Here is a 16344-nt window from a genome sequence, read left to right on the forward strand (position 1 = left end):
TTCTCTCTTCTGCCTCATTTATCCTAGCATTTAGACCCTCCATTTTTTATTGCATCTCATTAATAGCCTTTTTGATTTTGACTTGACTAAATTTTAGTTCTTTTATTTCTCCAGAAAGGGATTCTCTAGTGTCTTCTATGATTTTTTCAAGCCCAGCTAGTATCTTTATAATCATTATTCTGAACTTTAGTTCTGACATCTTACTTATATCCATACTGATTATATCCTTGGCAGTCAGTACTGCCTCTTGTTCTCTTTTCTGAGATGAGTTTTTCTGTCTTGTCATTCTATCCAGAGAAGAATAGTTGAAAAAGAGAACAAAATACTAAAGTGGCAACAACAACCCCAGAGAATTATACACTATACAGATTAGAAGAGACCTGAAACTGAAAAAAAATTAATTAATTAGAAAGGAGAGTGAGAGAATGTAATCAGACAGGTGAACAGAAGAGAGCAATACATATATCCTGAGTGTACTTTCGTCTGTTTGTTACAGAAACTACATCCCAAAATTGTAAAGAAAAACACACACACACACACACACAAATAAAATTAAATAAAATGAAAGGATAGAATGGAACTGTAAAGATGAAAATTTAAAAAGACTTTAACAAAAAAAGAAAGAAGAAGGAAAGGAGAGAGAATATTATCAGATAGGTGAAGGGAGGAGATCATTACACTAGATTCTGGGTGTATTTTGGTCTGTTTGTTAGAAGAAACTGCATCCCAAAATTGTAAAGAAAGATAAACCTACATATATATAGGAAAATAAAGTTAAATACAATGAAAGGATAGAATGTAAGTGTAAAAATGAAAATTATAAATAATTTTTAAAAGAGTTGATAAAATTGGTGAAAAAGGAAAGAGAAAAAATTTAAGATTAAAGAATCATGGGGAAAAAAAGCATCAATTCTATATATTAATTTCCCCTAATGCTAGAGTTTTGCAGTTCTGTATGATCCGTAAGCTTGGTTTTAGGTGGTGTTCCTGGCTGATGTTCTGGGGGTGGGACCTGTTGCGTTGATTCTCAGGTGTCTTTGCCCCAGGCGGAATTGCACCGCTCTTACCAGGGGCCAGGCTAAGTAATCTGCTCTGGTTTGCTCCATGTGGCTTTTGTTCCCTGAAAGCTTTCTGCGCAGCTTTAGAGGATGAGAATGAAAACGTCAGCCTCCCAATCTCTGGCCCTGGAGCCCAAAGCTCAGGGCCCCACTCCTCAGTGCACCCTCAGAAAAGCAGTCAATCACTCCTGTCTCTCTGGTCTCCGACCACACTCCATGTTCATCTAGCCTGTGGCCAAGCATTTCTATCTCAGGCACATGACCCAGTTTCAAGTCTCCAAACCCTGCAGACTCCTTCGGTGCAGCCCTGCGCCGCTCCTCCCAGGGGAGGAAGGGGGGTCTTGTGGCGGTGCTGCCGCTTGCTGGGCCCCTGGTCCGAGAGCAGTCACCTGACCGTGCCTCGGTTAGTGGTTAATGGCAGCCCCAAGCTGAGAGCCCACTCCTGGGCTTGCTGATTGCAGCCTGCTTCCCCACTCCGATGCCTGGGAGCTCTGCCACACTCAGGCACTCCTGGTCTTCCTGGGACCCCGGGATCCTGAGACCACACTGTCCCACCTAGGATTCTGCCCCAGCTCGCCACCTGGGCACCTTTCAGGCAGGGATGTCCCTCACTGGAGCAGATTTCTAAAAGTTCTGATTTTGCGCTCCACTGCTTTATCGCTTTCTGGTGCTGGCTGATGGAGGCTCCCTCCCCGCGAGGTCTATCTTCCCATATACCCCCTCGGATTCACTTCTCTGCTCCTTCTACCTTGCAGAAAGTGGTTGGTTTTCTATTTGTAGAGTTGCAGCTATTTTCTTAGATCTTCGGCTGAGTTTGCAGGTGTTCGGAATGATTTGATAGCTATCTAACCGAATTCCTAGGACCAGACCAAACTCAGGTCTCCTGCTCCTCCGCCATCTTGGACTGTCGGGTTGGGGGTGGGGAGGGAGAATTTGTAGCCATGTTTACACACCACCACACGCCTTTAGCACTGTTTCACAAGCCAGACAAATCCTTGCTCATTGGTCACCTTTTTACAGTCTAAAACTTTGGGTCATGATGGTATTCTACATCTGTTACTACACTGGTCGGTGATGTGCTTGTTCGGTGCAGCTTGTTTTCCTGGGATGTGAAAACAGGGTTTTCCTGCCCTGTCAGTACTGCCACATATGTGCCATTAGAGAGTCCCAATATTTTTTTTTATGTATACTTGACTATTTATTTATTTATTTATTTATTTATTTATTTATTTATTATTTGAGAGAGAGAGAGAGAGAGAGCGTGTGTGTGCACGGGGAAGAGCATAGGGGGAAGTAGGAAGAGCCCAGTGCGGGGCTTGATCTCACCACCCCGAGATCATGACCTGAACCAGGCTCTTACTCGACTGAGCCACCCAGGTGTCCCTAGAGAGTCCCAGTTTGATGAATACATATGTATGTGCCTTTTTTTCTTCTCTTAAGATTGCCAACACTCCTGATAACTGAATGTGTGCTGGTTTACATGTCTCCGGAGCAGTCTGCCAACCTTCTCAAGTGGGCGGCCAGCAGTTTTGAGACTGCCATGTTCATAAACTACGAACAGGTAAATGGGAGCATGAGACATTTGCATTCTGCATATATTCCCGTGGAGGCTTAACACTCTCCGAACAACCTCAGTATATATTCCCACTTATTCTTTTCCTTTTGCCTCTGGCTACTCACATACCTCCTTTTTCGCTGATTCTAGCAATCCCCAGTATCCCTGATTTCTTGATTTCCTACGAACTTATAGCCAGAGTTTTTGGAATGTCTTTTTGGCCTTTATAAAAGTCTTTTGAGTTCTTCTTTTATCATTGTATTTACTGTAGAGTCATGGACCTTGGTGGAGGGAATTTTGGCTGTCCTATGGGTATAGGGGTAGCAAACTCAGATTACCTCAGAGGCAGGCCTGTGATGCAAATGGATGAAGTTGGCCAGCGTAAGGCAGGCGGGAGTGGTGGGGACTATGGTGAACCAGAGTGTCCAGGTCCCATCTCATGGGCGGGTCCCCTGCTCAGTGCCAGCCAGTTTTACCATATGGGTGTGTGAGCCTAGAGTTGAGAACTCCCAATTTTTTAGGAGAAGTTAGAATGCAGGATTTTAAGATAAAATTTCCTGATCTCTGGTGGCACGCAGCAGGCGGTGAGGACGTGCGCGCCCTTGCTTCTTCCTCTTTCTCGACTCCATCTTCGCGGTACGGGCTGCGGTGCCCACAGTTCAGTCGCCGACATGCAGCTCTTTGTCCACGCCCAGGAGCTACACACCCTCGAGGTGACCGGCAGGAGACGGTCGCCCAGATCAAGGCTCATGTAGCCTTGCTGGAGGGCATCGCTCCAGAAGATCAGGTCGTGCTCCTGGCAGGCACGCCCCTGGAGGATGAGGCTACCCTAGGTCAGTGTGGAGTGGAGGCTCTGACCACTCTGGAAGTAGCCGGCCGCATGCTTGGAGGTAAAGTCCATGGTTCCCTGGCCCGTGCTGGGAAAGTAAGAGGGCAGACTCCCAAGGTGGCTAAACAGGAAAAAAAGAAGAAGAAGACAGGCCGAGCCAAGCGACGGATGCAGTACAACTGGCGCTTTGTCAACGTCGTGCCCACTTTTGGCAAGAAGAAGGGTCCCAATGCCAACTCTTAAGTCCGTTGTAATCCTGACTCTCCCCAATAAAGCCACTTAGTTCAGTCAAAAAAAAAATTTTCCTGATCTCTGAGATCACTGAGTTTGGACCACTGGCTGCCTGTTTTTCTCTTCTGATCTAGTGGAAAGGATTATGCTTTGGAGGTTTGAAATTATTCAGCTTGGGTCTGAATCCTGGCCCTTGCTCTTACTCGGGGCTGTGTGTCCTTACGCAGAATTGCATGGTGGTTAGGAGTCCATGCTCTGGAGGTAGACTGCCTGCCTGTGTGACCTGGACAAGTTTTATAATCTCTCTCTGCCTGTCTCCTTATCCGAAAAATGAGAATAATAACAGTCCCGACTTCATAGGGTTGTAGTGAGGAGTGAGTTAATTTGTACAAGAGCATTTATGGTATTGCCCAGCTGTTAGGTAGGCATGAGCTGTTCTTTCGATCTCTGTGAGCCCCCGGTCCTTGTTTTTAAAGGGTTAACTTCTCTGGATTATTACGGGAACTCATGAGATGATGTGTAGCAGTGGGCACATGACAAGCACTAATAAATACACAGTAGCTATTTTTATTGCTTCTTTTATTTTGCTTTTATTGATTTTACTTTATTTTTTTTAATCTCATTTAGTTTTAAATTTTATCACAGATGAGAGCAGTAAAGGTCTTGCCCACTGCAACATACTTATGGACAGATCTAAGGCTAGACCTGGTTGACCTTTTTGCCACCCCGTGCCCCAGGCCAGATTCTTGTATAGGTGGTTCTTGGTTGACTTTTCTTCCTTCCCTCTCTATAACTGGGGGCACTCCTCAGACTCAGTCTGCAGTCCTGGTGAATGGGTGTAATGGTAGCTGGCCTCATCTGTCTTTTCTGTAAATCCTGTGAATCTGTCTTTGCTTGCAGGATACCATGCCTGGGGAAAATGAATTCTGCTTTCTGTTTGCACACATCGTGGGTTTTCACCTGGCTTTGTGCATCTTGTTTCATCCATGTATTTTCTTATTCAACATCATATGGACATGGAGGATGAAGTGAATTTTGACCCCAGACCCCGTCACTTTGGAGCAGGCCTGGGGACATGCCAAGTTTCAGTCTGTTGTCCACAGCCGTCCCTAAACTGGTTTAGTTCCCACCTCCCATCCTCACTTTGTGAATAATAAACATTTAACTTAATTTCCTAACAAATACAAAATCATCAGCATCCTCACATGTATTAATTACTCCCATGCCGTCCATGATTTTCTGATCAGTAGTTTAAAATGACAAAAACCGCATAAACGATGAACATATCAACACCGATGTAATAAGGATAGCAGCTGTGTAGAGTCTGCTGACTAGCAGGCACATCCCATGAGTTTTACATGTGTTAGCTTACTTGATGATCACAGTAGCCCCCAGGTTTTGTGGGTAAGGGGACCAAAGCACAGAGGGATTAGGCAGCTTGCCCATAGCCACCTAGCCTCACAACTAGAAAGCGTCCGGCCAGGACTCCAACCCAGGCAGCAAAACAACAGAGCGTGTGCTCACAGACACCCTCTGATCCTGACAGAATAGGGGGCAGTGTGACCATTAATGCCCCATAAGCCTCACACACCCACCAAAAGAGAGTCATACTGGTTCTTGTCTGGCAACGTCATCACGAGAACTCTGGGAATCATTTTATATATTAAAGCGATGAAGGTTTGAGACCGTGTCTATGACAGAGTAATAGCATATACGCTATGATAATGTACAGCGTATTCTGTTTTGCAGAATTTGTGTGTATCTATACATTAAGGGTTTTTTCAACTGGTTTGAAATGGTTCTTTATTCAAAAAGTAACACCACATGCAACATTTTTAAAAAATCAAATAGTACAAAAGGACAGGCAGGGAAAGGCAAGTCTCTCTCCTACCTTGGACTTTTGCCCTCTAACGTGGGAAGCGGCATGGCCAGATTCCAGAATTATTCTGTGCATATATAAATGTAGACTTGTTTTTTTTCTTAAAGGCTGATAGGAGCATATTCTGCACATTCCTCTGTACCTTACCTTTCAAGAGTTTATTACCTAAGAAATCATTTCATATCTGTGTCTGTGTCTATCTACATGTATATCCTCTTCTTTTCCTGTTTTCATGGCAATGCAATATTCCATTAAATGACCATGCCAGAATTTCTTTGACCCCAAATGATGGGCATTTAAATCCTTCCCGGGTCCTTTCTGTTATACGTAATGCTGCTGTAAACATTCTTGCACCCTTGCATGCATGCATGAGTGCCACAGAACAGCGTGCTGGCAGTGGCATGGCCGCCTCCCGGGCCAAGCACAACCCGTGTCCAGTGGCCCTCCTAGGGGCTGTCGGAGTGTACGCCCTGGTCAGCCCTCCGTGCTGTGCCTGCACCCGATTCCATGACCTGCCCTGGGTATTAGCAGACGTCAGCCACGGCTGGTTAGAAATAGAGTGGTGTTGTCTTATTTTGCATATTCGAGAACCAGAGAAACCCTTCTGGCAGTGCCCAGCCTCCCCTTTCCTTTCTCAGGTGAACATGGATGACCGGTTTGGACAGATCATGATCGAGAACCTGAGGAGGCGACAGTGTGACCTGGCGGGAGTGGAGACCTGCAAGTCGTTAGAGTCACAGGTCAGAGAGCGGGGCCACCCAGGGAAGGGCATCTTCCCTTTGCAGACCTGAGAAGTGGGGGCTCCACGTGGGCCACTAGTTCATCATGCTAGGGAAGTCCAAGCCCTTGGTCTGGAAAATACACATGGACATTTCCTGTACCCTAGTATTTCAAACTTTCATCATGCAGCTTTTCAGACAAGATGAAAGCAGAGGGAATAGTAAAAAGAACACCCGTGTCCCATCAGCCCGCTTCAGTAATTCACATTTTGTCCATATTGTTTTATTTATCCCCAATTTTTGTTGGTGTTGTCATTGGAACATTTTAAGACAAATCGCAGACAGTATATCATTCTGCCCATAAATACTTCAGTGTGAATTTCCTACCAGTAAGGACTTTCTTCCCCCTGAGATCATGGTAATACCAATGCCACACCTCACAAATCAACCAGAACTCCTTCATAGCACCCACTACACAGTATGTGTTCAGATCTCCCGAGTTGCTTAAAAAAAAAAAATCTATAGTTGGTGTGTTTCAAACAGGATCCAAACATGATCCAAACTTTGTACTTGACGTGACTCTTAAGTTTCTTAGAATCTAATAGACTTTCTTTTAAAGATTTTATATATTTGTTTGAGACAGAGACAGAGACAGGACAAGTGGGAAGGGGAGGGGGAGGAGAGAGAGGATGTCAAGCAGACTCCACACTGAGCATGGAGCCCACCTCGGGGCTGGATCCCAAAATCCTGAGGAGATCATGACCTGAGCTGAAACCAAGGGTGAGACGCTTACCCGACTGTGCCACCCAGGTGCCCTGCTGGAATCTAATAGATTTTCCTAAATATCTTTTTTTTTTCCTGCCTCCATTAAATAGGTTAGATTTTACATGTCTTCGTCACATTACCACTCGAATGCTTTCAAAAACTGTTGCCCCTAGAGATGTTTCTTTATTTCTCTTTAAAGATACTTTAGTGACTTCTCTCCCATTATAACAATGCATGTTTGGTGTAGAAAATTGGAAAATAAGAAGGAAGATAGAGGCTAGGATAGGTTTTCAAAAGAGAAGTCATCTGAGAGAAGTTTTCATGTGCTTAAAGAGTGTCTTGGATTTGTACGCCAGTGCCTTGTACCTTCTCCGTTTCTCTCCACCGCACATTCTAGAAAGAACGGCTCCTGTCGAATGGGTGGGAAACGGCGTCAGCAGTCGACATGATGGAACTGTACAGCAAATTGCCTCAAGCTGAAGTGAGCAGGTGCGGGATCGGCAATAGCCTCGTGGCGAACGATTATGAATTAAAGGCATAACTGTCTTTAATGTAAAAGGAAAAAAACAACAATAAACCCTCAAACCCTAACTTAGACTTATTTTGAAACAAGTTAATCTGCTAATACAGACTAAACATTGATAGCACCTTGAGAGTAACTCATTAGCCACTCACTGAGATAGGATTTATGCCAACACAGATTATTTTAGTCAAAATAAGCAATCGCACCTGTAACACTCCCAGAGCACCCTCTACAAGTGGAAATTTTGCACAATCCCTGTGTTTTGGAAGAGGAGGAGGAGACTGACGTTGTCCAAGGGCTTCTAAAGGGGAAAAGTCTGCTCGCAGATTTTTAAATGGGACTTCTCCCCTCATTATAAAATAAATTGTTTGAAAATGGTTTTCAAGCTATGTGTGACGTGCATGAAATGGAAAGTAGTTTTGCACTCTGTAGCTGCACTTCCAGAAATTGCTGTTATTAGTAAGTTGGGGTGCGTTTTTCTATGTGTATGTAAAGGTGAATATTTATTGATACATAAGTTTCTGATTTTTAAATCAGTAGATCCCTATTACATGTATTGGTCTATAAGTCACCCTCCTCTTTTAGAAACTTAACAATTGATTGTATTTCTCTTCACATACCAAAATATACCCAAATACAGAAGGTTCCCATGTCCTGTTCAATGATGATTAGTATTTATATTGATATGTGGATAGATTACATTGGTGATAATAATTTTATAGTAATTAAAAAGTAGCATCTAGAGCTGGGCATTTAGTTGTGCCGTATTGTTTATTTTGTTGTGCTTTAATTTCCCTGTTATAAACAACCGTATTTATCTCTGGGCGGTGTTAGTGCCAACTTTAATTCAGTTCTTCTTTTATCGTTACTTTATACTCCCTGGTTTGTGTTTCCTCTTGCCTTTGGGGACCTACAGATATAATAGGTCTCTTACAAGATAATCAGAATTTTAGGCCTTGCTTCTCCATAGAAGTTGCTATTAATTTTTAGAAGTATCACTATCTTTTCTAAATGTTTAGATCAAGGCCTTGAAGGTTTGTGAAAGAGATGTCTCCATGTGATCAGGTCCATGTTTTCTGGAATCTTCAAGAATTTTCCTTTCCTGCAGGCTGGGTTTCATTTGCTGCATGTCAAGGCAACTGTTTTGAATAGCCCTGGTCAGGCATCTAAAGTGGTAACCCTCTAGCAGCTCTCCTGGGTGCCCAGAGAGGAGTCTGTAACTGGTGGCAGCCGTCACGGGAACAACTTTTTTCTAGGCCGTCATTTGTCTCGTGTTGCCATGGCCTTGTGTATTCAGCACCATGTATCCCTGACAGAGGTGGGGAATGGGGTGGGACAGGCTTTGGTCTGTCTGCCCAAGGCCGAACAGCCCTCCCAGGTCTGGGAATGCCTGGTAGTTTGTGTCTACATTTGCCAAGGGCTTCTGCTGGATACTGTGTATAAAAAAGAAGTCTAAGGCTAGCCTGTTTATTTAACAAATACCGAGTGCCAACTGTGCACCATGTACTTTCCTAAGCACAAGGCATACAACAGAGATCAAAACGGATCAAAAGATATGCCTGCCTTGGAGTTCACATTCCAAGGAACGGCTTCACAATCTAGTGTCTCCTAAGAGCTGAACTTGGTGCTAAACATCCTGGAGCCTTCATTATGGTGCTGGTGTTTTGTAGAACTTGGCAAATCTGCCTCGTGGGTCTTCTGATGAGTTGGGAAGCAAGCCAAGTACCTTATGTGTAGTCACTCTCAGTTCAGATGTGACCCTTAGGCCTGCCTACCGAGACAGGAACGAAAACACAAATACAGAAACATGCGCAGCAAATGCACATATGTACGCCCCTCCCCCCACCCCAGCCTTTACTAATGGCGATACCTGAATGTTAGCAATGACTATTGTGAATAGTGGGCGTATGGATCATTTTTAATTTTCTTCTTCTTTTTTTTTTTAAAGAGCCACTTTTTTTTTTTTTAAGATTTTTTTTAATTATTTATTTATTCGACAGAGATAGAGACAGCCAGTGAGAGAGGGAACACAAGCAGGGGGAGTGGGAGAGGAAGAAGCAGGCTCATAGCGGAGGAGCCTGATGTGGGGCTCGATCCCATAATGCTGGGATCATGCCCTGAGCCGAAGGCAGACGCTTAACCGCGCTGTGCCACCCAGGCGCCCCGGATCATTTTTAATTTTCTTCTTAATATTTTTTGAAAATGCCCGAAATTTCTCCCAGCGTGCCCATATTTTAACAGAAAAAACATTTTTTAAGCTATTTTATATGTTTTGCATATTTGTGTGTGCGTTATGTTTTAAAGCTGACATTTTAAATGCTTTTTTTGAAAAAAATCATACCAGGGCATGATAAAAGAAAACGCACAGAATAAAGTAATGTAGAGTAAAAACAAAAACCAGCCCTTCAATCGTGTTTCCCTCACTATCAGTCTACTGCATTCTCTCAAGAGACAAGCACCGTTACCAGTTTCTTCTGTATTTTCCGGAAGGGAGCTATGCATATACAAGCATATATATCTCCCACTTTTTCTTTCGTAAATAATAGTATGCTCTGCATATTATTTTCTACACAACTTACTTTTTGAACTCCATGATAAGCCTTAGAGGCTGTTCTGTGTCATTGCATATAGACCTATCCCATTCTTTCAGATAGCTACATATTATCCTATTGTATGAATGTGCTTTAATTTATTTAACCCAGCTCTTCTGGTTTAAGGTTTTATGCTATGATGCTGCAGTGAATATTCTGGAATGTACATTTTTGTACTCATAGGGTAAAATCTTATTTTATTTTATTTTATTTATTTGAGAGAGAGAAAGAGCAAGAGAGAGACCACGAGTGAGGGGTGGGGTGGGAAAGGAAGAGGGAGAAGCAGACTCCCTGCTGAGCAAGGAGCCTGATGTGGGACTCGATCCCAGGACCCCGAGATCCTGACCTAAGCTGAAGGCAGATGCTTAACCAACTGAGCCACCCGGGCACCCCTCATTGGGTAAAATCTTAAAGGCAGAAGTGCTGAATAAGTAATGTGCATTTTCAGCATTGATAGAAGAGATCAGGTTGCCATGCAGAAAGGTTGTACCATTTTGTAATCCAACTAGTAACCCAGGAGAGCACCTTTCCCCCGTGTCCTTGCTAAAGTACAAATCAGCCTCTTTTTTGATCTTTGTCAATCTGATAGTTGAAAAAGTATCTCGTATTTTAATGAGATCGAGAGCATCTTGTTTTCCTTTTCTGGTGAATGTGTCTTTTGCCTTTTAAATAAGTTTTAGAAGTGTTTCTCATGAAGTATGACAGCTCTTTACCGAGCAAGAAAATCTACCTTTTCTCACTTGTGTTGTGAAGTTTTTTTTCTAGTTTGTCATTTGTCTTTTGACTTTATTTATGGTATTTTTTTTATAATGAAGATAAAATGGAACCACATCATATGTACCATGTTGCTCCCTGCTTCTTTCCTCTTACTGTAATATGAACATCTTTCCGTATCCATAAACTTTGGGCCGTCATCTTCATTTTTAATTGTAGAGCTTGATATTGTCCTACTTTTTTTCTCCCCACAGAATAGAGTCACTTGAATTCCTGGATGAAATGGAGCTTCTCGAACAGCTCATGCAGCATTACTGCCTTTGTTGGGCAACCAAAGGAGGGCATGAACTAGGTACGTGAATTTACTTTTGTTGATTTGCCCTAGAAATGGGGACTTTTTTGTCTCCAAACACCGTAAGTCATGCCTGGAATGAACTGGAGTATCGGATACGTGTGTCCATGAGCAATAGGCAGAAAATGAGCTGTTATATCCTCTGTGTTTTTATAGCACAGAAACCAGGTGAGTCGTTCAGATAAATCATGTGTACCAACACTAACAAACCGACAGCCCTTTAGAGGTTTCCTCTGGCACTTCCTCTGTGGGAATGGAAAAGACCTTGAGAGTTTAGAGCAGTAATTTTAATAAAAGTAATCACCTTATGACCAGGTTTACTAGACGTCAGGCACACAAATCGTTCTACGTGTCTCCAGCAAACCCATGCAGCTGTGGGTCACATTTCTCCACTTACCTTCTGTGATTAAGGTGAAGTCCCCTCGCCTGGCAGAGGAAGGCCGTGGCGGGAGCGTGGGTCCTTGTTCAGTGTTATTCGCTTCCTCGGTCTTGACCCACGTGGGTCTTGCTTCCTCTGGCGTCCCCCCTTAGGCATCTCTCCGGCCCCATGGAGACCATTTTAGATCCCAGTGTGGCCTTAACTGAAGTAGCCGCCCTTCAGGTGTCCCGAGGACGGCGTCCTACAGACTCGTCCAGTGACATACAGCCTTAGGCAGGGAGCCCAGACAAAACACAGAACATGACACAGCAAGGGCAGCCTCCCGCACAAACATTCCATGCTGACGTGAGGCTGTTAATCATCCCCCTGGGGCTTACCGTTCTGTAGTTTATAAATTTACCCAGCAGTTCAGCCCCCAAATTCTTTTAAATTTGTCTTTCCATTTTAAAGAATTTATTAGTGGGATTTTATACTGTTATCCCCTACATCCCCCCAATTTTAAAAACAACATCATTCTTAATAGAGACTTTGGAAGCTTCTAAAAAGTCCAGTGAAAAAGAGAAAAATCAGCTGCGTGCCCGTCACTCAGAGATAACCTCTGATAGCTTTTTCCTTCCGCTCTTTTACTAGCTGTGCTTTGTTTTTAGCAGAACTGAATTTCTGTGCTTATGTACTTGGAGTCCTGATCTTTTCCACTTAGTATCGTAACATCCATTCCCCCTCGCTGTGAGAAACTCTCAGTGAGCATAATTTTAATGGTTTTATAAAAATTCTGTCATGACACTATGTCCGGATTGAATCAACTTTGCCACACTTTTGGAACTGTAGTCGTTTGTAATACTATTAAGCCGATTCTAGTTTTTATAAACGAACAACACCCAGAACATTTTTATGTTGGGGGCTGCTTTGTGATGTCAGTAGTGTACGTGTGAGGTGAAGATTGTCTCATCTCTGCATTTGCTCGGGGTTCATTACTGAACTTGTGGACTTCTGCCATTGACCTCAGAGCCCATACGCTGTGACAGCACTTTCTGAATCCCCTTGAAACCCCCGTAAACACAGCCTCGTCCAACCTCTTGCTTCCTTGTGGATGATCTCTCACCACTCAGGAGAGCAGAGCTGCCGTGAGGAGGTGTGTGGCCCGTGCCCCTGAGCCGGTGGCCATGGGCCTGGGGTTCAGCAGGGGTTCATTCTCCTAGCTTTGCTTGCTCTGCTCCACGGTGTGAGTCTCTTAACAGCATCTGTGTGTTTCCTTCCCTCAGGTTTGAAGGAAATCACTTACTAATTTGTTGGAGGCCCGTGCTGAGCCGGGAGCTGAAGCCACTGACCTTCCCAGAGTTGTTGGGCCACGTTTCCTGGGTGGTGGCCAGACCTGGCCTGCCAGCCTCATCCCACACCCCGAGAAGCCTCAGCTCCTAAGGCTGTCGCACCACCTTCTGTGCCCGTTGACTTATCGTTGAAATAAATCTGTTGTTGCCAATCGCCCGCGCGTTGGTCCTCCGCTGCTCCTCTCTCCCTTGGGTGGGCTCTGGTTTATCTCCATGTCAGCTGAAACCAAAGATCCTGACTCTTCCTCCAGCCTTGGCTTGCTCCCTGTGAGTCAGCCTCAGCTCAGGCTCCCGCATCCACATGGGGGTTTACCTTGACCTGGGCCTCCACCTCCATCCGAGGCCAGAGCTCTTCTCGGTTCCTGTCTCTGCCCTGGCCGGGACCTGCCTGCTTAGTCCTTGGTTTATTGCAGCCAGCTGGGTGAACCTCGAACCTCTGAATGTGTTATCTCATACAGTGAAGGGGATCTGCAGGCGTGATTGCTTAGGACCTTGAGATGGGGAGATTACCCAGGAGTATCTGGGTGGGCCCAGTGCCATCACAGGGTCCTTACAAGGAGAGGCAGGAGGGTGGGAGGAGAAGGAGGTGTGCTGATGGACCCAGAGAGGAGCGGTGCACTTTGGAGATGGGGAGGGAGCCAAACCAACCAGTAGGTGGCCACCAGATGTTGGGAGACACAGAACAGACTCCTGGAGCCTTCAGAGGGAACCATCATTACTGCCAACTTGAGCCCAGTGAAATGATTTCCAAGTTTCTGGCCTCTTGTACTGTAAGAGAATTTTAGTGTTTTAAGCCACAAGGTTTGTGCTCATTTGTTATATAACTACAGGATACTAATGGAATGTGACAGCTGAGTAGGGCCCAGGGTTCTTATCCTGCAATTCAGAAACATAAGGCCCGTCTACCCCTGTTGAACTATCTGGTATTTTCTGGGGCCATGAACATGATCCTATGTGTGCAGGATGGCAGTGAGAAAGCCCCCTGGCCCTCCTCTCTCCTAAAGAGAGGACAGCCTGTTCTCCCACCAAGCAGAATCCTTGGTCAGTGTTCTAGAGAGTGGGACGGCATACCTGTTGGTGGGGTTGATTGATACAGCGTGAAATAACATCGAATCGCCCTGTGAAAAAGTTACTTCCTTTTCAGGGATCTTTCGAGTCTTAAGAAGTTCAAGGAGAAGCTCTCGGGCTGGTACTGGTATGTCTTTAACACTTCTATAACATTCCCTAATCCAGTGGTTTTGAAACCGTTGGACCAAGCCATTAGTGGATGGTGAATCCATTTAATGGATCAAATCCACTATTTTAGAAAAATATAAAAAAGAAAATATTTTAGCACATAACTAGTAGGAAAGGTGAGTACTGCTTTTTGATACTTATTTCATTTTTTAAAAAGATTTAAATTATTTATTTGTCAGAGAGCACAAGCAGGGGGAGCGGCAGGCAGAGCAGGCAGAGGCAGAGGGAGAACCAGGCTCCCCGCTGAGTGGAGAGCCCTGTGTGGGGCTCCATCCCAGGACCCCGGGATCATGACCTGAGCCGAAGGCAGAAGCTTAACCGACTGAGCCACCCAGGTGCCCCCTGGAACTTGTGCTTTTGACTGCTGCATTATATGTATCCCCTCTACCCTTGCCCCTAACAGCTCAGGAAAATCCCCTGCCATCACCATTGCTCAAGAGTGTGGTTGCCCTGATGACTCATTTACTCATGTATTCCTGATAAATTTCCAGATTTATGAGATTGGCTCGTTTCTTACTTTGGGGCTGTTTTAGATGTCAGTGATGAAGAGTGGCTCTTTTTCTCCAAAATTACATTTCTTAGGCTTTTGAATATTTAGTAGCAGAAATGGCTACTAACAACAAACGAACCACCCAAACCCACCTAAACACCAGTGGGTATCTAGAATGCTTTCAGTTTCAGTAATACTGAAGAGTATTGTTAAAGACCTCAGTTTGCTCTTTGTGCTCTGTCTTTATCAAGATGTTGACTTTTAATCTTTTGTTTGTTACCTTATGATCATAAAGTAGCTGCTAGACTGCCAGGCATCACAGCTGCATTCCTGGTAGTAAAAAAGATGGGTCTTTTCTTCAGTAGTCTCTATCTTTTTATCCAGAATAAAATTATTCCCAAATGTGCTTCAATACACTTTCCCCTATATCTCATAGTAGGAACTGGGTAGGATTGCCAAATAAGATACAGAGTGCCTAGTTAAATTTGAATTTCAGGTAAACACAGAATTTTTAAAGTATAAGTAACATTACCTGGGATGTATTTATACTAAAAAAGTTACATGTTGCTTATCTGAAATTCAGATTTACCTGGGTGTCCCTTATTTTTATTTGCTAAATCTGGCCACCCTGGAAGTTGGTCTACTTGCAAGAGGAGCTGGCAAACAGAATATCTGGATTTCCAGCTCTTGTAATCCAAGATGGGCAAGAGAGAAAGAGATTGGAAAGCTCTTAGGTCATCAGCCACCCAGTGTGGAGTCACTCTGATTGTGTTTGCTCTATTGCACAGAGAATATGTTTACATAATTCAGAAAATTTATGAAGTTCAAAGCAGAATCAAACTATATTTTTATTTTAGAGTCTTTTTACTTTCTTTTGGAGGGGGAGATATAGATGGTTATGAATAAATGCCTGCCATGGGCAAAGTATTTTTATTTTGGTTTACTTTTTTATGTCCCTCCTTGTTCCACGAAACGAATTAGAATGGCATCACCACAAAAGGCAAAAATAAATACTTAGTGGAGTGGAATATGAGCTCAACAAATTACAAAAGGCCCTGAGTTGTGCATATTTTATTGTTCACACAGGTACTGGAAGCAGGCTGCAAATCTGACTCCCCCAAGTCCTCACGGGGATGGAAACATGCTCCAGTTTCCATAAAGTCACAGCCAGCCTCCATGCTCAAGAGAGGCACAACTCCTCCTCCATGGAGACCCAAGAAGCTTCCCCGGAGCATCCTAAGTGAGATCTCTGAATGCTGGGGGGCCTGGGTTTGCAGCTGCTGCCCCAGGACCCTTTGGCGTGAGCCTGTGCCTAATACCGACGTTCCATGGGATCAAAATGGTGCAGTCCAATTCTATGTCTCTGGTTTGCTAGACCCATTCAAGAGTAGAAGTTAGATAATCTGGGGACAGTGAGAGGGGCCTGCAGAACTGATGTGCCTAAGTGTTGTTCCTGAAAGCTGGACATTTTATACAAGATTCCCTGGCAGTGAGTTTGAGATCAGAACCCTCAGCAAAGACCTGGGGGTCAAATTGACTGAGTGGTCCAGATCCCAGTGCTTTTCAGAGCCAGCCAGATGGAGGGGCTAAGGTGTTCATAAGAAAGTATAAGAGCTTGTACAAGTGACAGAGCTTCATTCCAAGGTAGTTGCCTCAAATATAAAACAGACTATTTCACGACCACACCCCCCCTAA

General features: G+C 44.2%; 1 protein-coding gene and 1 pseudogene across 1 annotated transcript in view; both read left to right on the top strand.

The window, feature by feature from the left end:
• LCMT1 (leucine carboxyl methyltransferase 1) overlaps positions 1 to 13077 on the top strand; it is a 51953-nt gene extending 38876 nt beyond the window's left edge. Inside the window, exons 7-11 of the mRNA XM_048224543.2 lie at positions 2499 to 2619; positions 6191 to 6292; positions 7434 to 7525; positions 11119 to 11216; positions 12858 to 13077. Coding sequence (XP_048080500.1) covers positions 2499 to 2619; positions 6191 to 6292; positions 7434 to 7525; positions 11119 to 11216; positions 12858 to 12880 — 436 coding nt within the window. The 3' untranslated portion in view covers positions 12881 to 13077. The remainder of the gene's footprint in view (positions 1 to 2498; positions 2620 to 6190; positions 6293 to 7433; positions 7526 to 11118; positions 11217 to 12857) is intronic.
• LOC113267595 (FAU ubiquitin-like and ribosomal protein S30) lies at positions 3207 to 3742 on the top strand (annotated as a pseudogene).
• Positions 13078 to 16344: the final 3267 nt, after the last annotated feature.

This window comes from Ursus arctos, unplaced genomic scaffold (genome assembly GCF_023065955.2).
Source record: "Ursus arctos isolate Adak ecotype North America unplaced genomic scaffold, UrsArc2.0 scaffold_2, whole genome shotgun sequence".
Taxonomy (NCBI): Eukaryota; Metazoa; Chordata; class Mammalia; order Carnivora; family Ursidae; genus Ursus; species Ursus arctos.